The 24,752-nt window shown below is 34.0% G+C and overlaps 1 protein-coding gene across 8 annotated transcripts in view; it reads left to right on the plus strand.

Annotated features, from left to right (window-relative positions):
• The first annotated feature begins 642 nt into the window (after positions 1-642).
• The window catches only part of Dmd (dystrophin), a 2,092,376-nt gene continuing 2,068,266 nt past the window's right edge, over positions 643-24,752 (plus strand). For all 8 annotated transcript variants that reach the window (XM_059250112.1, XM_059250109.1, XM_059250111.1 and 5 more), the window contains exon 1: positions 643-907. In XM_059250112.1, coding sequence (XP_059106095.1) covers positions 877-907 — 31 coding nt within the window. In that variant the 5' untranslated portion in view covers positions 643-876. The remainder of the gene's footprint in view (positions 908-24,752) is intronic.

Here is a 24,752-nt window from a genome sequence, read left to right on the forward strand (position 1 = left end):
GAAGAATTCTCCATTCCATTGTAAGTGTGTTCTTTATTTTAGAAGAAAACATGTCCCCTGAGACCTACTCATATTCTACCTTCAGAACTCAGCTGTTCCATTCTGCTGCTGCTTCTCTTATTCAGAGTGTTGGCATCATCAATACATGATTTTGATTTGATCCCAAGTGTAAAAGTTAATTTTGGTAAACATCAAACAGATTACAAATGAATATATTATTCTAGGCAGTTTTTGTTGTCCAGAAGAGTGACATTTCAGTTGTGTTGAGAAGGGAGCAAAAAGAAAGGCATTTAAAAGTTAATTTTGGATCAGGATTTTCTGTTTTGTTGTTTTGGAAATTAACATAAAAGTTACAGAAAATATTGTGACAACTTTGTACTGATGAGTTTTTATGTCTGGGGGACTTTGAGAGCAAGACTGTGTCCCTGTGCTATTCTGGTTTGGACGTGAATCAGAACACAGTTGAACATTATTTGAATTCACAGAGCTTGCCTTGCTGGCAGCACAGCCTTATATGTAGTGTCCATGGGCAGTCCTATTATGGGAAAGCAACTTGAGAGAAAAGGCGGGTCACTTGCTTGTGCGCAGGTCCTGGAATTTGAAATATCCAGAGGCCTCTACAGAATCCTGGCATCAGTTACTATGTTGACTCACTCCGTGTTGGACTTACTCACTTTCTCTCTACAGGACTCAGCTCTTGAAGGCAATAGCCTTTATAGAAAAAACGAGTAGGAAAACTCGAAGTGCTCTTTTTTTTTTCAAGGCTGCTGAAGTTTATTGGCTTCTCATCGTACCTAAGCCTACTGGAGCAATAAAACTGAGAGAAACTTTTACCCAGATTTTTATCCCTGCCTTGATATATACTTTTTCTTCCAAATGCTTTGGTGGGAAGAAGTTGAAGACTGTTGTAAGTACAAAGTGACTAAAAATATCTTAACTGTGGCATGACTTTCAGCTTGTGACAAGCTCACCGAGTAGGCAGATTGATTTAAACTTATTACAGTAGCTTATGAAGAAGCATAAATTCTGTCTTCTACGTAATTTTTCATCCATAAGTCAAGCATATGTGTTTCACACTGTAAAATCTTTCCAGTAGATATGAGGAAGACTTGTGGGGGTTTTGTTACTGCTGTTTGCTTGCCCTTTGCAGTAGACTAAATACACCGTTCTTGTTTAGGAAACCTCTAATAATAATATATGCATAGCTTGCTTTGAGTGTATGGAACAGATCATTTTGATTACTGTGAATAATTGACATATCTGTTTTTATTGTGATTGACATTCATCATAATGGTTTTGTAGATAGTTGTGAACTGACCTGTATTCTCAGTGAACTGATTCTCTATAAGAAGAGCAGAAGCTTACAGTTTGGAAAGATTTTATATGACAAAGCATAGGAGAAATTAACAAAAATATGTTGTCTTTGGCAGATGACAAGTGTAAAAGTGTTCATAAAGATTGGATTTCTAAGTTTTTAAATTGTTTCATATTTTAAATACTATATTCTCTGTCATATCATGATTATTATTCAAATAATAATACAATTTGTGCTGGAAAATTATCAGGTAGTCTCTTGTTCTGAAAACAAAATAAAAATCTGGAAGACTTGTAATCCTATTTTGTAGTAAGTCACTTGGTGATTCATGTCTACTGTGACCTAACATGTCAGTAAAAATTTTAGATCAGACTTTTATTTAAAAATGCCCCCATTTGTTTTTAAAATACCAGCTATGACTAGTAAATTTTAAAATTGACTCTAACACAACAACAAAAATAACATATAAAAATAATCCATGATGAGGCCATGGTGTCCCAAAGATATGGAGGAAGGTTATCATTTTCTCCCTATTTTTGACTTGTGCACTCTAGTCATTCTAAAATAGCTATGATGACAATGCTTATACTTAAGTATGAAAATAGAAATCTTTATAAACAGATAAAGATTCACAAATTCTAGAAAACCACTGTAGAAATTGAGATTGGACATGTGTTGATTTGTAATAGATGTGTCTACATTTCAGAGCAAACCCCTTGTTTCCACTGTTGCCTTCAGACATTTATTTTGTGTTATCTCCTAAATGAAAAGATACTGTCTACTGTCAATGCAAAATACTTGCAGCACTTATATATGTTCTTTGTAACACACACACACACACACACACACACACACACACACACACAGGTATGCACATTTTAATTTTCTATTTCTGTGTCTTTTATAGCAACTTAGAAATATCATTGAGATAATTCATTGGTAATAGTTAAGTCTTCAAAACCAAAATCACAATCCAGTGTCCAGAGAACATTTGAAAGACTATCAAAAATGCAATTCTGAAATGAAGAGTGGAAAGCTTATACTTTGCTTTGGCATAGAGAGTCTACTGGGTTTTTAAATACTTAGGATTTGAAGAAAGCTTTTATCATAGAGTTTTTCCAAACCATGAAATAACGCTTGTGCAATATAACAATGTTTAATGAAAAACAACATTGTAGGGGTTATAGTGCACAAAAACTTTTGCTGTTTTAATAGTGAACTACTAGTTGGGTGTTTTGACAGTTGAATCTTGTTTTTCAATTTGCCTTAGACTGAAAAACTTTGAAAATATTTTTAGTTGGAGTTTTGATCTTGAAACATTACTGTTTAAAAGAAAAGATTGTGGTGTTAAAACAAGAATTGGCTTTTAAAATTACATATGTAATTTTGTATATTTATCAAATAATTTATTGCAAATAAACATTAAGATTTTTAAATGTCACAATTTGTCTTGAAGTCTAACAAAGTTATCTTTTAGAATTTCAATTGCAAGATCTCTCAAGGGCATGTTAACTGAAAGAAGAGAATCCTTTTTAAATTGATGATATACTTTCTAATTTAATAAGAGGCTTTTGCTGTGTCTTCTATATAATATCATTATGGAAAATACAATATATCATGTTATGTAGATGTTGTTCTTTTATTTTAAAATGTCTATGGAACGTTATGTTCAAATTTAAGTTATTTAAGGAAAAAGATGTTGGTTGACTTTATTGAAGCTAGCCAGTACTAAAACAAAAAGGCATGGAATTACAGCTTTACCTTTATTACTGTAGACTAAGGTTTTGGACATGCAAACTATCATTTATTTTTGAATGTATTATATAATTGTATTTTTAAATTGGGGTCCAAAGGCTTCCTCCTAGTCTTTCCATAGTACTTAGTTTGGACACTCCTCCTCACTGATGCTTCTCCTCCATCTTTTTGCTTCCCTTCCTCCTTGCTCCCTTCTCCCATCTGAAATCCTTACTGCTTGGGAAATAGGCTTCCAAGTTCTTAACTGTGTAGATTAACAAAAGAAATTGAAATCATCACTCTCTTAGAAATCACAAGTGTCTTCTTCTTCTTCTTCTTCTTCTTCTTCTTCTTCTTCTTCTTCTTCTTCTTCTTCTTCTTTTTATCTCTGGCATATCTTTTATCATATCGCCTTAACTGAGAGTAGAAGAAAATTATTTAACAAAAAACTCTCATTTTCCTTTCAACTTATATTAGACATCCCTGCCTTATTAGGTATGACTTACCATATTTTCATCAATGATTACTTCGTTACAAATTCAAGAAAAATAGTGTTTGCGTATGAAAAAATATTTTTGTATATCACAAAAACATGGGTACTTAAATGACAAAGTACACCGAATGAGTCTCTTTTAGGAAACTTAGGAGACTGGTTAAATTTAATAAATCATTTCTCAAAAGTAACTTTCTTTCTTAATTTAATTTCTATTTGAATCATATATCTATTATAAGAAATTTTAGAATAACTAATCAATATCCTTGGCCAGAAGATAATATGAACCATGAAGGCAAGAGCAAATTCAGGATTCATGTGGCCTAAGATTACAAATCTGGGAGAGCTCTTTCAAGAAACTTAACATGAAATGATTAACATAGATTTAAGAGCCTTGGCAAGAGTCCATATAAATGAAGCTTCAATAATTTCATTAGGCATCACTTCTAATTAGAGAGATCTGTTGGGATTGTATCTTTTCACAACTAAATGTTAAAACAAACTGATGTTAGTTATATTTCAATAAATCATAAATTATTTCACAAAGACTTCCTTGTATATAATGTAGATTAGAGAGCTAAAAGAATTTATAGAAGTAGGAATTTGACATTTCTGTCTTTTATTCTGAAAAGATGCGTTGATTAAAGTGATGTCCAGCTCAGTTAACAAAGGGGATGCAGTTATTTCATATATACACGGCACGCCATTTGAAGGGTAGCCAAACTACAAGGAGGAGGAATAAAGACGACCTTGGATTATTTTTATACAGTAGAGATTTTGATTGGCTTCAGAGAGAGGCAGTGCTTTTCTATCTCACAAAGACCTGATTTAGTCCTTAGAGGTTTGTGTTCTGTTAGCAAGGCAATCTGTCCATATCAGAAAATTTTGTCGGGAAAGTCATAAGCTCGAATATGGGAAATAACTACTTTTTTTTTTCTATTTAATGTAACCACATTTGTTAGTAGAGTATCATTAAAATATATACCTTTGTGGATCAGGCTCCATGCAGCATAGGAATTTTCAAAACCAAACAAACAAGGAAATAAACACAATGTGGTCATTAGAGTTTCTCGACTTGCAACATACATTACAGTCTGGTATATGACCAGTGATCTAGTGCTTGCACAAGGTTTTGAGCTACATCTCCAGTAGTCCCTTCCCCTCAAAACTTCTGTCTACTTTTCTACGGTTTTATCCTATGCAGTACTGAAACACCTTTATTACACATATGAAAGTTAAAATGACAATGTTATAGTATAGTTTATGTTGCCAAATTGAAGGGCTTTGACTACTTGGGTCAAACACAGAATTATTTCTGAAGTCCATATAAAACTTCAAACTCTCACTTACTGGATATTAAAAGAGAATTGTCTCAGAGGGGGGAAAACTACCATTTATGAACATTCATGCAGAAGTATAGTTTCAAAGGTAAGAGGTAAAATCATTAGGTTCACTTTTTTCTCAAAGTTTTAAAATAAAACTTTGGTTCTCCTTGTATTATATCATTAAATTTGCCTTCATAAATCAGGCGATTTCCCCAGAGATTCTAAAATACCTTTTAATAGCTAGGGTGCATAGCCTTTATATTTCCTCATTCAAGATTACTGCTCTAAATATTTCCAAAGAAATAAACAAAAATGACAACAACAGCTTTGGCTCCAGTGTTTAAGAAAATATGAAATAAGCAGACTTACTGATGTGTAAATGAAAGTGAGAAAATAGAATTGCTTGGTGACTTACTCATAAAATTTCTTTATCAGCCTCCTGCACTTCAGGCCCATTGAGAAACCAAAGGGAAGTATTCTGTCTTCACACTTCATGTCTTTCACGTAGTCTGCAGTTTTAAGATACTTTATACCCAAAAGTTTGTTTAGTTTTATTTCATTCATTCAAAATGTCTTGGGATTTCAATACGTAAAGAAATTCAAAGTCTTCCCTGATTCAAGATCAAGGCTAATCTGGGCTCCACAAGACCTTGTAGGTTTAAAAGATAACTGTTTTGTTCTTTTGGTTTGGTTTTTTTCTGGTATCCTTTCATCCCTATACTTGGCTTTGCAAAGTACATATACTGCTAAGTCTTGATGAAACATGCATTCCTACCACTCAAGATGGAATTTAGAGATGTTTCTGGCTGATCTCATTACTGTCTTTTGCCTTCTCTGTCACTGCCTCGATTCACTCAGTGAAAATATGCACAAACCTTGTCCCTCACTAAGGAAAGTGAGGGAGGATGGATGATTAGCCTTTCATTGGAATGGAGTTGTCATTCTCTGACAAGCTAATAAAATAGTTTTCTTATTTTTGTTTTCATTGTTCATAAGTGAACCTTCCAGAAAGGCTAATTAAATATTTTCATTCCACATAATTTTAAGGAGTTAATCGTCTATGAATTTAAGGTGTAATAAAAGTGATTTTTATGTCAGTTTTGAAAGCTGGAATTTATCATGGACTAGTTAGTCTTACATATGTAGTCTCATGTTCATGTAAGTAAAAAAAAATGAAGAGCTTTGCCTCTGTTTTAATTAGTCATTTCATTTTAGTTCATGTATTTTATCTGTGTAAGTAGAAAAATATGGTTGTTCTGAATAATAGGAAAAATATGAAAATGCATCATTAAAGGCAACGTTCATCCATGTAATAAAAAGAGAATGTAGATAGTTGAATGGATCTTGAAGAGAGATAACATTAAAATTTTTCAGAAAAATGTCGTTTGAATTGTCATGCTTTTAGCTTCTATTTACTAAATGCTAACATGACACATTAGTAAAACAATAGTGAGAAACACGTATGCAATTATTTAATGATTTATCTTCTACTCTTTGATGTATTTACTTTTAATCATAAAATTTCGAGTTTTAAAAGTGTTAGTATTGGTTAAGGACAGTTAGCATGACAGTGTTTTATGTTCTTCCTGGTTACTGGAAAGAAACAAAAAGCCTTACTCTGTAAATATTTCCACCATCTCCTTGGCTGTTTTTTTCTTTGGGGTTGTAAATCACTCTTTATTCACTTACTCCTTTTTTGGCTAAGACTGCCACAGAATCAGGACTATAAAAGGGTATGAACATCAGTTGCTTTTTGCTCATTGCTGGCACTCATCTTTATTTGCACACAACTTGTCTCCTCCTTTATCAGATTGCAGTAGCAGTAGTCCTCAGCCCAAGTACTGACTTAAAGGGCAAGGTAATCCACATACTTTCTCGGTTCAGAGTTTCACCTTGAAAAGTGTGTAAAGACAAATTAAAAAAATAAGAACACACATGCGTAGTTGGCAAGTCTTTTCATCAAAAGAAAATGGAGTAATTCCTTTTTTCTGATACTTCAGACAGCAGTATTATAAAGTAATTAGTGAGTAAATGGACTAAGGTAGGGTTGTCACAACAACTTATATCCTGAAAAATAAAAAAAAAAAATAAGAGAAACAAAAAGCTAAACCACCCTTGAAAGAGTGGGACTAGCTGCAGGCTATGCTGGCACAGAGGTGGTTAAGTGCAAGAGTTTACGGGAAGCACAGACAGCTGGGTAACCCTGATTTAGAGGAGGCTGAAGGGCAGAGCAGGAGCCATGTGAACAGCTGCTAAAGGGCTAGAAGATTCCTTTGGATTAAGTGTACACAACCCATCTCTAATGGGCTGTTTCAGCACACGTCAAGTGTTATCAAAGGGGTTCACTGTACTCATGCCTAGAGCCTTGGCAGTGTATTAGTTTAAATGCCTGGAAATAGATTTCCTCTCAAAACAAATCTAGTGATGAAAATCTGAAAAGAAGTGGCTTCATAAAGCTTGTATGTGTGGTTTTGGATAACCATTATTTAAAGAAGACCTTATAGGTCATGCTTCGGTATCTGCTCCATCATTTGTACATCACATATTATCGAGTGTCATTTCTTTTGCCACATCTAATCAAGTAGCCTGAGTGCTATGCTCTGCATGTGATGTTCTAAATAATCAAACCACTAGAGATTAGAATGTAGGGAAAGATGTGCATAGGAATTTGTTCACACTACTCTATTTGCATTTTAGATTAGAGCTATAGATTAAAACTAGATTGTTATAAAACCATGTAAGAGTGAACTATGCTAGTCCTAGATATTTGGGAGGTATTCCTTAGAAAATGATAGTCAGTGTGAGAAACGGCAGAGTAGGGTTATGGAGTAATTGCCTAAGGGGAAAGAGAGCAAAACTATTCCTGTCAGAGTGGAACATTTGTAGCAGTGAATCTTGGTATGAAGAACTGCAGCAAGGTCCGCTTTCTTAGAGTAAGAATAGTGAGGAAATGTGTGGGAACAAGCCTCAAGCCACAACAGTGGCCTATGACTCAAATATTTAGAGCCTTGAAGGTCATTGAGGTGAACTTTCTCTTTGTATGAGCACTGGCCGTTCTTTCTGTGGGTTTCAAATAGAGCATTGATATAAATGTATTTCTGGTTTCTGGAGGATATCACTTTTATTAAAGAGATTTTCATAAATGCTGAGGATAGATGGTCAATAATCTGAAGTTCTTTTAAGGTGCAAAGGAAGGTGTTTCTTTCTTTTTTTTTTTTTTTTACTAGAATGGTGGCTGTGCAGATAAAAGAAGATTTTATGATTTCCTTGTAAGATAAAATCAGTAGCAATAGAGGATGAATTGTATGCAGTTTTGTTCAGGACTTATATGATTGGGAACACAGTGATGCTATTTACAAGCAAAACTCTGGAAAGGAAGCTGGAATGAGGGGAACGATGATGGATATGGATGTTTGTTCTGTTTATGAGTAGTTTTGATACAGTAGAGATAGGGATCTGAAGTCTAGAAATAAAGTCATTCAAGTGGATTTAAATGTATAAGTCATTGAATGAATTAGACCAGCTAGAAAGACCATAAAGTGTTAAGTGTAGGAGGTCAGGAATTCAATGTGAGGACAAACACACACACACACACACACACACACACACACACACACACACACTCAAGAAGCATCCAGACACAAAGGTACAATCAGAAGCAAGGTGATACTTCTCTCAAAGGGGCTGTTCCTTTCAATCTCCAATGTAAGGACTTTGTGAATGAGTTGCTCACTTGCCTACCAGGTGCTCTGCTTTCCACAGACTCTGCCATCTATTTGCCCCTAATTTCCTATTCCATGTTGCTATTTCGGTGAGATATCGCCCAAATGTTGTCTTGGTAGAAAAGCTTCGATAAATATTTAAATTGTGTAATGTATTCAGCTTTTTCCTGTACTCTGCATTTCCTAAAAATACCTTCTTCGGAAACCCCATTTAAACCGACTACTGTATAATGAAATGAGCCTTGAGTGTAAAACATTTATCATATTCTGAATTTCAATTGCACAGTCAGAGTTGTTAAGTAATATGAAAAATCATCCTTTAGAGAATGCAAAATTGCATTGACATGACAAGGTAAGTTTGTACTTTATTTAATGTTCTTTTAGTTAATATAGATGCTTATTGAGGAAATGTCTAAAAATTTCTTGTGAGAACCATTAGCTGAATTGATTATTCTTATATCTGCAGAAATGGTGAAAATACTTAGAAAACATTGACAATTCAGTCTAAATAAAATGAGAATCGTACTAAAGAGATGGAAGGCATTTGAGTAACTGAAACTTAGTCATGGATTTTATCAGTTGCCTTTTGGGGAAATAGGACTAGATAGAATATTAATAAGATATTGGGCAACCTTTTCTCATTAGGTTTTATTTGCTTATAAGAAAACATTGTTAGACACCTGCTGTGTTCCCTTTGCTTTTTAGGAAATTACAACTGCACACCAGAGAACAAACATACATAAAAATATCTGTAAATGCATACAACTGATATACAATAGCAGGAGACTTATGGAACCTGGTAGGATTCAGCCATAAATGATTCTTTAGGAATAGCTTGATTCTGGAAGTGATCACTGAATAATCAGCCTATGCAAGTCTTCATTAAAGAATGAGCATATGTAGATGAGGATCAGAGAACAAGAACAAGTAGACATAAAAAGACAGCCATTAAACAAGGCATTGATTTCGCCTCCATACAAACTAATAGAATTACCTCGTATGTGCACAATGCTAGCTCAGAATTGTCTGAACTTTAATAATAATATGTACCACTTGTCAAATTGTGCTTAATGTCAGACACTTCTCTGAATAAAACAACACATATAATTCTTTAACTGTATGAGTCTGGGAAATACAACCCTCCATATTTAATAGATAAAGATGTGGAGGTACAGAGAAATGATTTGCCTAAGGTACCTCACCTGTGATGTGTTTAGAGTCAAGGCTTGTAAAATGGCCCAGGAGCAGCAGGGCTGAAGATCATTAACGAGTCAGTTGCCTTCATGTCTCAGACTTAGGCAGAATATAGTGATGATAAAATAAGACATAGAAATAAAATAAAATGAAACAAAACTGTCAGGAGTTACATCTAACAAGAACTACACATGTTCCTTTGAGAATTCTACTTTTAAAAGTTCAAAAATGTTGGCTTGTTTATTAAAACTCATAAATCCTTATACATTTTCTTAGCTATACACTGGGGTGTCCTGAATAACATTACATCCATTCTCTAAACCTCTACAAGTAACCACCTCTGATGCTATCTATGATAATTAACTTCCTTCAGTATTTTATTCCTGTCTCAGTTTTCTTCCCGTGTGAACATGAAAAATATCAAAGAAATGCCATCCAGATCTGTTGTAATTGTCTCCAGCTAGCTTCCCCAGGGTGATCTTACTGTTGATCTTTCTGACTTTATTTTTATAATACACAGGCTATTGTGCTACTTAAACAGAAAATTGAGAACTGGACCTATATGTATCTACTTTAGTAATATCAGCAAAAGTAAATCACATGTATTAATGTTTCCCTTAATGGCAATAAATACTGCAAGTAGTGCTAGTATAATTAGTAGTTTATTTAAAGTACCATAATTTATTACTTTTACCCTTTTTTGGGGGAAAAATTACCTCTTTCCTCAGGTTGTTAGTTATATGCAGCATGGTTGTGTGTGTGTGTGTGTGTGTGTGTGTGTGTGTGTATAGTGTATATAGTGTATACTATACAACACTAGAGTATATAAGTAACATAGACTGTAAACATTAAGCGACTAAAAGCATCCTATAAAGATAATTGACTTTCTGGCTTAGCTTCTGCCATAGTTCCCCCCCGCCCTTTTTTTATGATGGATAAGTGCATAGAAACATAATTGAGAGAGAAAGTGTATAAACCCAATTTATGCTCCAGCATAGCTTCAAAAGAGCCATTCTGACTACATAGAGATACCGTACAAAGTGTCGCCCTGGGCAAGTGTTAGTTTGAGTGGGTACCCTAATCTAGCACTGTAATATTTTTGTAAGCTTTACAATGAAGAAATTTTTCTACAAAATTGATACCTCCTGCATGGCGAAATTCATGTTAGTCTTCCAATTTGTATGATCAAAAATGATACTGAGAATTTCATAAGCAATTTTCTTCCCATCTTATCAAGAGATATGTTTCTCCACAAATCTTCACATTAAAAGATAACCAAAGGCCGGGCGGTGGTGGCGCACGCCTTTAATCCCAGCACTCAGGAGGCAGAGCCAGGCGGATCTCTGTGAGTTCGAGGCCAGGCTGGGCTACCAAGTGAGTTTTAGGAAAGGCGCAAAGCTACACGGAGAAACCCTGTCTCGAAAAAAAAAAACCAAAAAAAAAAAAAAAAAAGATAACCATAAAACATTACCACTCAGCAAAATGTCTTAAGATGCATGGAAGAAAGTAGTAGTTAGGAAGCAGTCAGAAATAAAGCCCAGTAATAGAATATCTAATAAGGATGCTATTGACTGGAATTTCTTTCTTCCACAGTACAAATAGTTTCCTATTATTCAATAACTGCCTAGCAAATAACCACATCAGGATAAATATAAATGATTTTTCTTCTCATGGTTTGTTGTGGGGAAGATAGAATTTGAAACTTTGTGCATGCTAGTCAACTGCTTTGCTATTGAGTTTCAGCCTTACTTCTGCCTTTTTTCTTTCTTAATTCTGAGGTCACTGATACTTGGATAAACTCTAAAATGAATCTTACACCAAAGATACATTTTGAGAAATTCAGTATGTTGATTATCAATAAAATATTGGAATGATGATTCAACTAAATATAGCACTGCTCTCTAATGTAAAACAACCCCCTTAACATACCACTATAAATAACACTAGTATATGAAGACATGAAAAGATAAACTGTTATGATATACATGTTTTCACTTTAATCAATTCTATTCTTTGTTTGTTTTTCTACTGTATTCTATTAGATGAGCAACTTGGAGATAAAATTTTTCTGGGTATAGAAAGTCTTCATGACAGTGTAGTAAGTGAAATAATTGAGATCATTCCTTTCAATACTATTAATGTTTTAAATCTCCCTCTCTCACACAGGCAAACATTCACATACACACATCAGAAACATATACGCATATTGCCTAGAAATTAAGTGATTTACAGATGAAAGGAGTTGGCATCACTAAACCTAAAAAATAAGTAAAATCATGGCAAAGATAATAAGGAAATCAATTTTTTCATTTGAAAAATTTATGGAACACTTGAAGAGAGCTGGGAAAAAGAAGGAAAGATGACATTTTACAATCAAATATCATTGGCTAGTTAGAATGGACAATTGTAGGTTAAGATGTTTTTCTGCTTATTAGGATACTATTACTTATACCACTTTAATATTTAACATTTGAAGTAACTATGTTAGTGGTTTATCATGATAATTTCCAATGAAATTAAATAATGCATTCTACTATTGTAAAAATAAATAAAAACAAGGTAACTTTTTTCATGGCTTTACATACATCAGTTCGGTGGAGATTTCCTTTTTCCTTAACATTTTATGCTTTGTGATCAAGCTTCACCCTGCTGAGTTCAAGTGAAGTAAAGAACTTCAAGTCACAAAAACCAATTGACCAAATTCCTCCATCTTTCCTGACCTTCCAGCTGCAGTCAACATTCTCTAAAGAACACTGTCTTCTTTAGGGGTCTGTGTACTGTACTTTTCAGCTTTGTTCAGTTTGGGAGGCATTTCTTTTCACATTGCAGAAGCTGATGCTCTCTACTGGTCCTCAAAAATGAGAATTCTTCATTACTCAGTCCTACCCTTATTCTTTAATTTCCTCCTTGGTCATTGTTTTCATGACTCATGGTACCACCTTCACATTATTAACAGCTATCTTCAGTAAACTGGCCTCGTTTTACCTCTAGATCAGATTCTTTAAAAAAAAATTCTGAAACAGTAATTTTATCTGCCTGGTGGGTGTTCCCATTCTTATTTGACAAAGATGTTTCCACTCTGAAAACTCAAAATAGAATGCTACCCCATGACACCTGATCAGCTCTCTAGTTCTTTTGTTGTTTTCTGCTTTTGTTTGAAAGGTATCTTGCTCCATATCCCAGGTTGGCTTGAAGATAATGATTGCCTTGCCTCTACCTCCTTAGTGCTGAGATTATAGGTATGTGCAGCTTCACCTGGCCTATCGCTCTCTTCATCATTGAATGGTATTACCATCCATTACTTTTCAAAAGCTCCAAACTCATTTCATCCTTGATACCCTTATCTCTCTTGCAAGCTTGTTTCTAAGCTCTTGTCTGTCACTGTCAGCTTTATCCCCTAATATCTTTTCACTCACACTTCTCTTTGCCTCTTCTGCTTTTTCCATAGTCTAGTATAGCTTCTTTTATAGGAAATGCAGTTGTGGTTTCTTCTCAGGCTTCTCTGTATCTCTCTGTAACCCTCCCTCCACTTTCCCCATTTTCCCTAGTCGATTATCTTAAATTTATTCAATTATGAACTTGAGCATATCACCATACACTTAATTACATACATACATACATACATACATACATACATACAGAGCTTTATTGGATACTAGTAAAGATCAAATACACAAATCAACACACACATACATGTGTGCATACATACAAAAGGAGCATGGTATAGATCCTTTCTTCCTTCCCTGCATCACTTCTCTTAAGTCTCTACCTGCCTTGCCACTGTACTGGTTTCCATACTAGTACTTGAATACATTTTGTTTCTTTCTGCCCCAGGCCTTTTAGATGATTTTTTACTCACCTAGAAACTCTTCCTCCCCTTCTCCTGTTCAACTGGATAATAGCCTTTTCCACTCACAGAGTAAACATCAGAATTTGCAAGTAAGATGATATTGACCTACACTATAGCATCTATCTATAACAAATAGCACTTTTTGCTAGAGTTTTATATGTAGAAGTGTCAGTAAAATCTGTTATTATTCATTATAAGGTATGTTCCACATACCCAGACAACTCAATAGTTCTTACCATTATTTCCTCCAAACCCAGTCTATATGAGATTTCTCAGTAAATATTTTGAGGAAGTTAATTAATGCTTAACATTTTAATGAAGGGCATAATTGTATCAATTTGCATATACTAAGATTTCATAATAATGATTAAAATGATTAGACTGCCTTGTGAATACTTTAACTAATTAATTATTTTTGAGACAGGATCTCACTATGCAGTCCCGGCTGGCCTGGAACTCCCTATGAAGATCACCTGCCTCTGCCTACCAGTGCTTGGATTAAAGGGGTGCATTAACATGTCTGGCCCTTCATAAATATTTTATGTTACAAAAATGTGCTTTAATTAGAGTTGAAGCTTAATATATGTAAATAAGTAATGAAATTTTGTTTCCATTCACTGTTTTGGTGGGATTTCCTCCATTTCTTTGATTTCTAGTCTTCCTTTACACTCTAGAACTTGAAGTTTTGTTTCTTGATTTTATTTCTTGTTATAATTAACACCATGTATTTTGTGTATTTATTTATTTATTTATTTATTTATTTATTTATTTATTTATTTATGAACCATCAAGGAATAGTATCTAGAATATAGAAAGGTTAATCAAAACCAAACTCTAAGTCTCACAGTGGTAGTGCATGCTTTTAATCCCAGCACTTGGGAGACAGAGGCAAGTGGATCTCTGTGAGTTCAAGGCCGGCCTGGTCTATGTTCCAGGACAGCCAGGACTGCACAAAGAAACCCTGTCTTGAAAAGCAAAAAAACAAACAAACAAAAAGCAAATGAACAAAAAAACCTCAAGCAACAACAAACTCTAAAACCATAAACAACCTAATTAAAAATGAAGAAACGACTTGAATGGACATGTATAAGAAGAGGGTATATGGTATAATGGTGACAAATAAGTACATGAAAAGCTATTCAACTATCACTAGCCATAAGAGAAACACAAATTAAAATTATGAATTTTCACTACCTGATGCAATGGTTAACTTTTATGTGATGATGCTAAAAGCTAAGAAGGCTATAGTGAATCTGGATGGCTAACACATTGCTAGGGAGAAGGTATGACTACCCTACTATTTCCAAAAACAACATGAAAACATGATATGACTTAGCACCTCTAATCTCAGGCATTGATCTGAGTAAATATAATTTTTTATGAAACGAAAATTACAAAAGTATAATAGTAAAAACTTATAATCAAGTCTAAATTAAATCAAGGGATCAGTTCAAAACAAACATTCTCATATCTGTATCATGAAATGTGTTAGTCATCAACAAAACGTTCTAAACACTAATACTCACTTTTTAAAATTCTCGTGAAGCTAAAGGGCACCATGCACAGATTTAAGACAAAAACTCAATATTAACCAACTTATTTTGCAGAGCCTTACTATGATGCATTTATAGGTATTAGAATACAGTACTGGTTCACATAGGATAGTACTAGGAAAAGAGATATCCTATGTAGTTGTTATCATGCCAATAGACGTTGTATATTGACTTTGTATCAACAGTAGATATAGTTGAATAAAACTCCTCAGCCACAGAAGTATTCAAATTCATGCACGTGCATCTAGCAAAAGTTGAATAAACTCTGAATTGTGCAAACAATCTCAGGATGTAATATTCTACTGTAGCTATGTATGGGGTCATCACTGAGAGATATTAAGAGGAAGTTTGCACATGACATCTCGGAGTATTTGTTTCTTGCTGTGATTATATAATTAATCTAAAATTTGTAAAAATGTAAGCACCAACATTAAACATTTAACAAGACCTCTGTGGTCTGAAGCCTGGTGTACCATTACCAGACCTAATCAAGGAAAGGCTTGTAAATTAGTAAGTCCATAGGTCAGGGTACAAAGGATAGTTTAAAGATAGTCTACTAGAATGCAATGTGCAAACATGAATCACATACTGAACAAAATGTCATGATGTTTTAGTCCTTATTCTGTGTTTTCTACTTTATATAGAATGGAGGCTCAGGTTGGTTATGACCCAAAAGCCCCTATGGGAAAAATGGAATCTTAAAAGTTAGAGTTAAAAAAAAGATATGCTGGGTCTTGGGTATGTTAGCTGGATTAGCTTGAGAATTAAGCCTGACACTATTTACCAAGTCAAGTAATTTTGAAGAAGCTGATACTAATTTAACTAATATTTATGGAGTACCCACCATATGTCTGGAAATAAACTGCTATTTTACATGGTAACTTATTGTTGGCATCAAAAGTAGACATATGAAGTTAGTTGAGAATTTCAGGGTATTGAGAATTATTTTTTCAAAAACTTTCAAATTATATAGCTGCAAGAATAAATATACTTTTAGATACCAGGTTTTATTAGCACATATAGATCAAGATATAATTTCTGATTAGATGCTTGTGTATAATTATGAATTTTCTTATTTATTTTTCTGTAAAGAAAGTACTTTATTTTCTTTTTAAACAACTTGGTCACAGGATATTATTTTGCACAAATGGCAGTATTTTGTAAAAACCTCCATTTTAAAGGTCTTGCATCTGAATACACTAATATTAACCTGAGATTAAGTAAACGGAGTCTCATAATTGATATAGCAGTCATATATCTAAAACGCATTTTAGATTGTTTATCTCTCTCTTTTACCATGTTTGAGAGCATTGTCTAACTGTGGGGTAAAGTCCAAGGCCTTAATATACAATGTCCTCTACAAAATGGCAAGTTCTCTTGCCTCTCAATCTTCACTTGCTTGCTATTCTGCCCTATGAACCCCACTTCTCGATATAAAATTACTTGTGGTGTCACAAGTAAGTCAGGTAATTTTATACCTGTCTTATTTATACTTATTACATTGTTTCATAAGACCATTCTCACCAATTTGCTTCCACCATAAATTTCTCTTCATTATTTTAATGTTTGCCTACAGATTTTTAAATTGCATTCCTGACTATCCAAGGTCAGAATGTGGTGTTCTGATATTTGCTCTTATTATAAACTTATGGTAGACATATTCCAGTGCAAGCAATTATTTCCTGAGTTTTCATTTTCCAATTGATTCTACATGTCTGACTCACATACTTGCTCCTTCAGGGGAGAGGCATGTGTTTGCTAATGGTTCATCACTAGGGTCTAACAGCTTGGAAGGCACACAAATTAATGACTAAAAACTGTAACATTTATCTCACTGTTAGTCATCAAATCACTATGTATCATCCAAAGAGAAAGAAGTTTTATATCTAACAATGAATACTGGCAAGTGTTATTTTAATCACATACATGTATATAACAACTAATGGAACAGAATGGGATAATCCTTAGTGTATATTTTGGTCATGAGTACTTACTGTATTGTGTAAATGATAAATAGTACGCTGCTTAACCTAGATTTTTTAAGCAAACAGACAGTGGTCTTTTCAGTATATCTGCGTAATTAGTCTTTTTTACTTTTTTTCATTGTAAATGTAGAAATTTCAAAATTAAAAAAGGAAATTCTTTGGGGGCCTACAAAACTGAAACGTGTTTGAGGTTATCAGATTTGTATGAAGTGACAGGTAGAAGAGAAGGATAGAAATTGTGAGAAATATTTTTTTTTCTACATTGCTTGCTTTATTTGATATGAACTCAGGCTCCTCTGCTAAGAGCCTGAGGGACAGATTCCTAAGAAGTTAAATAGTTTGCTTGGACGACTTTTCAGACAAGTGTCTGCTTGTGCTTGAGCTATTGTTGGAAGTTTCTTGAAGGGGACCTAGAACGGAATGTCCATTGCACTGGTATTCGGTTTCAGATAGCTGCTTTCCTGAGCTCACTTTCACCCTGAGATCTGGCTGCAATGATAGGAAAGTTTTCATGTGTGTTAATCTGGGATAGAGCTCATTTATAGAAAGAAAGTTTGTCACTGGGGAAATATGTGGGCACCAACATGGAGCCTGATACATATATGCCAAAACTCAATGTGAAAAATACCTACTAAATGACTCACAAATGTAGAACTGAAAGGGTTCTTAAAAATAAGATCTACTGAGTCAATCTTATAGCCTTGAAATGTTCATAGACGTTTATTAACTACTGTATATGAACTGTTTGTACATTATGCTGATCTACAATATAGATGACATATATCTATAGAATGATATATCCTAGGTATTTCTCAAAACTTTAAATTTTTGGAGCATTATAAAAGCTCCTAGATCAGGTGTGAAGAGACATTTTTTTTTTTTTTTAAAAAAAGCGTTTTAGTGATAATAGTGATTTGCTGAAATAGATGGCCTTCTAAACCAATTTTAACACAAAATTGAATTTCTGTGAAGTAATATAACAACTTTAATGTTTTATCTTAGAGAATATTGTGTTTTGAGTTCATAAACTTTTTACTTTTTATTTATTTTCTCTTATACAATATACATCCCAACCACACCCTACCCTCCCTCCACTCCCCCAAGCACAGCTCTCTTTTCTCCCTCAGATCTATTGCTCCTCCATTCCCTTTCAGAAAAGAACAGATCTTCAAGTGATACCAATTGAACACAGCATAACTAGATGTAATAAGACATCAACAAACCAAATAACCCAATTTAAAAAGGGGGCTATAGATCTAAACTTAGAATTCTCATTAAGGACTCTCAAATGGCTGAGAAACACTTAAAGAAATGTTCAGCATCCTTAGTCATCAGGGAAATGCAAAACAAAACTACTTTGAGATTCTATTTTATATCACTTAGGATGGCAAAGATCAAAAACAAGTGACAGCTCATGCTGGGGAGGATGTGGAGCAAGGGGAACACTCTTTCATTGCTACTGAGAGTGCAAACTTTTACAACCACTATGAAAATGAGTATGACACTTCCTCAGAAAATTTGGATTGATCTACCTCAAGACTGAGCTATACTACTCTTAGGCATATACCCAAAAAAATGCTCCATCCTACCACAAAACCACAAGGACATTTGTTCAACTATGTTCATAACTACTTTATTCATAACAGCCAGAAACTCAAAACAACCTAAGTGCCTCTCAACCAAAGAATGAAAAAAGAAAATATGGTATATTTATACAATGAATTACTACTCAGCTGTTAAAAACAATGACATTATGAAATTTGTAGGCAAATGGGCAGAACTAGAAAAAAATCATCCTGAGTGAGTCAACACAGACCCTGAAAGACAAGTGAGTATATGGTATGTACTCACTCATAAGTGGATATTAACTCTCACAGACCAAGATAGGCTAAGTAACAAGGAGGGCTCTGGGGGTAGCAGGAAGGGGGATGCATGGATCTCCCTGGGAAGGAGAAATAGAATAGATTTTGCAGATGTACTGGGGGCTGGTGGGGATGGGAACAGGAGAGATCAGACGGGGGAGGGACAGAATTAGAGACTACTATGGTATGGAGAGATGACTGGAACTGGGGTCATTTAGGGGTTGACAAGGAAATCTGGTGTAGGGGAAACTACCTGGAATCTACAAGGGTGCCCCTAGTGAGAACTCCTAGACATGGAGGATATGGAGCCTAAATCAACCATCTTCTGTAACCGGCAAAGCTTCCAGTGGAGGAATTGGGACACCAACCCAGCCACAAAACTTTCTCCCTTCAATTTGTTCTGCCACAAAAATGTGCCAGAGTAAAAGTAGCACAGAACTTGTGGACGTGGTCAACCAATGACTGGTCCAAAATGAGAGCCATACAAAGAGAGGTAGGCCATGCCCAACACTGACTAAAAGTTTTTTGTTTTTTGTTTTGTTTTTATAGTGTCACATTATGATCTTCCATCTGACATGATAAATTTTAATCAAAGATAATAAATGAATAAAGTCTTTGTTTTTATTCATGAAAATTGTTTATAGTTTTATAATAGTTCCATGATTATTTATTTTCTTCATTGAGGTATGCATAATTGTAGTAAGGTTTTTACTAAAAAAAAATTACATAACCTAGTTTTGATATTAATATGTCAAAAGCATAGAACTATCAAAGAGAGGACAGTCTAGGACTTTGTGTAATGTACTGTTTCCAGATTAAGAGTATAACTATTTTTCTACTTGGGGCTCAAATTGCAGAAACATGATATAGAGTATTAAAAATTGAAATTGTAGTGTTTGTATCAGAAATGATATAAATCTGAATTCTAATCTGTTGGATCTTGAAATTGGGTTTCTTCCATTGTACAATTTGTAAATATTCAGTATCTTTCATATTGAGTGATAATAATATTAATTAAAACATGTATATGCAATTTAGTCTTATAAAAGGCTTAATTTTTATACTTGACACAGGTAGTAATGTGATTTGAAAAAAATTGATTAATACTGAAATTATATTCCCATTGATGTTACAGATCATATCTGATGTGTGTTCATACTCTCACAGACTTTAGACTGTTTACTTGTACTAGAAAATTTCTATAAATATGTATTGAATTAATTAGTGTCTAAAAGTGATGGAAAATGATCAAGTACTAATAAATGTCTTATGAATTAAACCACTTGATAAAGATACCCAATTTTGGAAATAATACAGAATATTGAGGGAATTTTAAGTGACTTTCAAAAAAACAGAATTCTGCACGTGTACACCCAGATCCCTAAACATGACATACTCTATAGATTCTGATTGCTTCCTTAGTATGCAATTGATTTGAAATTATCTTGTTTGTTTAATTGTTCACACTAAGCTAATAGATAAGCAGATTAAAACTCAAATGTTCTGGGTATCAAATACAGGGCCTCATTCTAGGCATTCTGCCTCTGATCTATATCCCCACTCTTTAAGACCTTGAGTGCATACAAAGAGTGAAAATTACAGCTTTTATAATAGATTACTAAATAGAATATAAATTACAAATAGTAGAAATGTCCTTCCAAATAGAAAAATCCACTAAAATTATATAATACACTGCTATTGTGCTATCTTTTATCAAATAGTAAAAGTGTGTAAGTATTTATCTATCCAATATAGCTACATTATCTTCATAAAGTTCCAAATCTAAATTCCCATGAGGAGACAAAAGGAGTAAGGAATATATGCGTGTAGCAAAGGAAGACCATCTTATTTGTTACTATTTTTCTAACTTTTATTAGTGTATACTTATTGTACAAAGTGGAAGATTTCAAAATTACATTTTTATGGATATATGTCATGTGGTTTGACAATATTCACCCCTCTATCCCTCTCCTTTTTTCTTTCTCCTACTTAGTAGTCTTCTTCCTCTTCACAAATAGTCCATTATCTACATTCATGTCATAAATGTATGAAAAATATGATATGTACAATATAAAAGATTCCCGTATGAGAGAAAATACAATGTTTGTCATTCTGAATCTGGCTTATTTCACTTAATATAATAATTTTTTCAGGTCCATCGTTATTTTCTTACAAATGACACAATTAATTTGAGTCATTTTTGCAACAATGCTAAATTTCACTGTGTATATGTACCTTCTTTATCCACTTATTTTTGATGGATACCTAGACTGGTTCCATTGCTTAGTTATTGTGAAAAGCTCTGCAGTAAACATGGACATGCAGTATCTCTGTGGTCAGCTGACTTAGACTCAGTTAGGTCTGTAGCCAGGGACTCTATAGACAGATTTTACACATATCATGACTCTATTTTCCGTTTTTTGAGCAACCTCCATACTGAGTTCCTCAGTAGTTTCAGCAGATTAAGTGCCCCCCAGCAGTGTATAATTGTTTCTTATTCCCTACATTGTCACCAACATGGATGTTGTTTGTTTTCTTGATGGTCGCTGTTCTGACTGGAGTGGAAATGCGATCCTAAAACAGCTTTAGTTTGCATGTCTTTGATGGCTAATGATATGGACTTAAAACACAGAATTCATTTGGGTTCTATTGGAATAAATTTTTCTTTACATTGATGCTCCTTTTAAGATGCCGGTGTGAATACATCTGTGTGTGAATGCCTATATAACTGGATATAGAAAGAAAAACATGGGGGCTCAGGAGTATGAGTTGTACAATAAAAGTATTGTCTGAAAAACTAGTTAACTTTGGAAGTGTAGATTCCTTTCTTCTTATTGTATATTATTTTCATAATTGCTTATATTTATCATAGTATTCACTTCTAGAAGAAAACAAGAGATTGTTGCTTAAAAATAATTTTAAACTAGGTAAAGACGTCACTATATAAATCAGAGTTTAAACTGAAGGCTTAGGCTTTCAAAGTACTAGGATTTATTTCCCCTGTAGCTTAAATAAGAAAGTAGATGAAATTTTATGTCTCAGTGCATTTATTATATCTGAGTAATGCTAACTTAATTATAAAATTTGTGTATTCAATTTCCAGACTCAAGAAGCTTAGTATTTGAATTAAATTGTCACATATTAGTAAGCATTAGTCAGGCATATTATCATTAGCATCTGCTACTTCCTGTGTTGGGAGGTAGGTGTGTATTTCTTGTTATTAGTACTCATTTGATCAGTACAAATAAGTATGCAGCCCCAGAGTACAGCATTCATTTCATTGACTGCAATTACAAGCATGATTTTTGGCATCTTACCCGATGGGAGAGTGTCATTTAATTGGAATGAACATGTATACTTTCACGTTCTTAATGAATTTGCACATAGAATGAAATCAAACATGTCTGCTATGCTTTGAGGATCAATAATCCCCTTCTAAGTAAAAAGAGAGAAAGCCAAATGGCAGCTGACTACATTTCATGTTAGTTCCAATATGTATATTTGTGTGTTTAAGAAGAAATATAGCCTTGTTTAGTCATAGGCAAACATCGTGGTTGGCCATTCCTTCCTCTTAATTCCCAGAGTATATAGCTGGTTTCTTTCACAGTGATTAGTTTTTGCCCTGTACACACACACTTCTTTATAAGCCAGTTTCTTACAAAAGACAATGACTCTTGCTTTTAGAGTAACTACTTTTTTTATGTCATTTGAGACTTTATGGGTTGATCCTAGCCTCTGATGTTAGACTATGTGATTTTTGTTTGTGTGTATGTGTTGTTTTGCTAAAGTGTCTAGCTCTAAGTAGTGTTTTCAAGTAGGTTTCCATCATTTACCTTGAAACTAGCAGTAGCTCAGAGAGTGAGGGGATAAGACAGCTAAACACAATATGTATTGTCATGTAGTTTTGCATCTTCAAGTATTTAAAGGGGTAGACTCACATTTCTTTTCTAGGTGACTGTTTTAATAACTTCTGAAAATTGTAACATACTGTGATGTTATAATTGTTTCTCCATGAAAACGTACTGCCTTCTCAGTCCTTTAGGACATAGGCTTTCATATGTGATCCCAGTGTCCTACTACTTAGCAGAGACACAAAGAATTTTCTAGAAATGTTAAGGAGCATCCTTATTCTCACCTGGAGGTTATAGTTCACACTAAGGAGTGAGGAAAGCAATACATAACTTTGAGCAGGGAATTAAAATCTTCAAATATTTATATTATAGACCTTCATGTATTTGGGAATTCTGACATATTGGTGGATCATGAATTTGAGAGTTATGTGAGATTATACACATGTAGCAGTAATGTGCAAACTTCAGCTTCCATAAAAATCTTCTGATGTTCATGAAAACAGGGATTGCTTGTCCATGCTCTCAGTAGACTGGAGGTAAGGCCCACAATTTTGCGTACTAACAAATGTTCAAGGTGAAGTACTTAAAGCGTACACAGTGTATCTATATGCAAGGGGGCCTGGAGAGATTGCTCAGAGGTTCAGAGCACTGGCTGCTTTGCCAGAGGATGCAGGTTTTATTCCCAGGACTCACACTGAGTTTCAAGACATGATGCAGACAAAAGACTCACACATCTAAAAATAGTAAAATCAGATTTTTAAAAATCATGTAAAAAAGAAATGCGTAAGAAGGTTGAGGCTATAGCTGCGACCCCCCCCCCACAAAAAAAGCAGTAATAGGCATTGGAAATAGACATGAATTCAAGAGATATTTATGTTCTTCATTGAAAATGTAGTAATATTTGACTGAATGAGGAAAAGAAAAAAGATAGTAGAGATCTTTTTTGCCAGAACAACCAACTTTCAATAATTTTCCAAAATGAGGAGCCCATAGGGAAAGAGAAAAGTTACTGAGTATGTGTTCTCTAGGCCTTTTAGAAACGTGGCCACATAATAATAGGGTCACAGAATCTACAGGAAACGACGATTGGCATATGAAATTAAGATGCTTACCAAGGAAACTAGTATACATACTGAGTAATTAGGCACAGTAGAGCCAAGATAGATTCATGAAAAGCATGAAGAAAAATTAGATTTTAAAAAAAGGGAGTCAGAATCAATGTATTTGGGTTCAACTGAAGTACCAGTCTGATGTGCCTCAAAAAGAACCAATGAGAGCCTGAGAGCTATGCCCTGTGAATCCATGGAATAATAGATTTAGAGGAAAGCTGTCTCTAGATTAAAAGCAGAAAAAAAGGTGGGGGGACAAATACTAGAGAGAAATCATCAATATTGATCTTTAGAATGCAGGTATATATATATATATATATATATATATATATATATATATATATATATATATATATATATATATATATACCGCCTTATAGATTTCAAGGGAATAAGTACAATTCAAGCAAACAGCATGCCTGACAAATATTACCATGATGAAGATAACAGCATCTCCATTATTACTCTGTATGGTACATAGCATATGACACACCTTATAATAATGTATCATTGATATGAATCAGTTTAGGTCCTGGATTAGGAGGATAATAATGCCATACTTCCTTTCTCATGATTAAAAACAAGACAGCAAGTAGTGACCTCCAACAGGGAACAGCAATTAGAATAATCATTAATTAGTGTATTCATAATTCCTTTGTGAAGGACTTTTCTTTGTTAACTGAAACAAAACCTTGATTATAATTAGCATCTTAAGGAAATATTGACCAAGTCTAAGTTCCAAAAGGAAATTAGAAATTG

The sequence above is a fragment of the Peromyscus eremicus genome, chromosome X (assembly GCF_949786415.1).
Source record: "Peromyscus eremicus chromosome X, PerEre_H2_v1, whole genome shotgun sequence".
Classification (NCBI taxonomy): Eukaryota; Metazoa; Chordata; class Mammalia; order Rodentia; family Cricetidae; genus Peromyscus; species Peromyscus eremicus.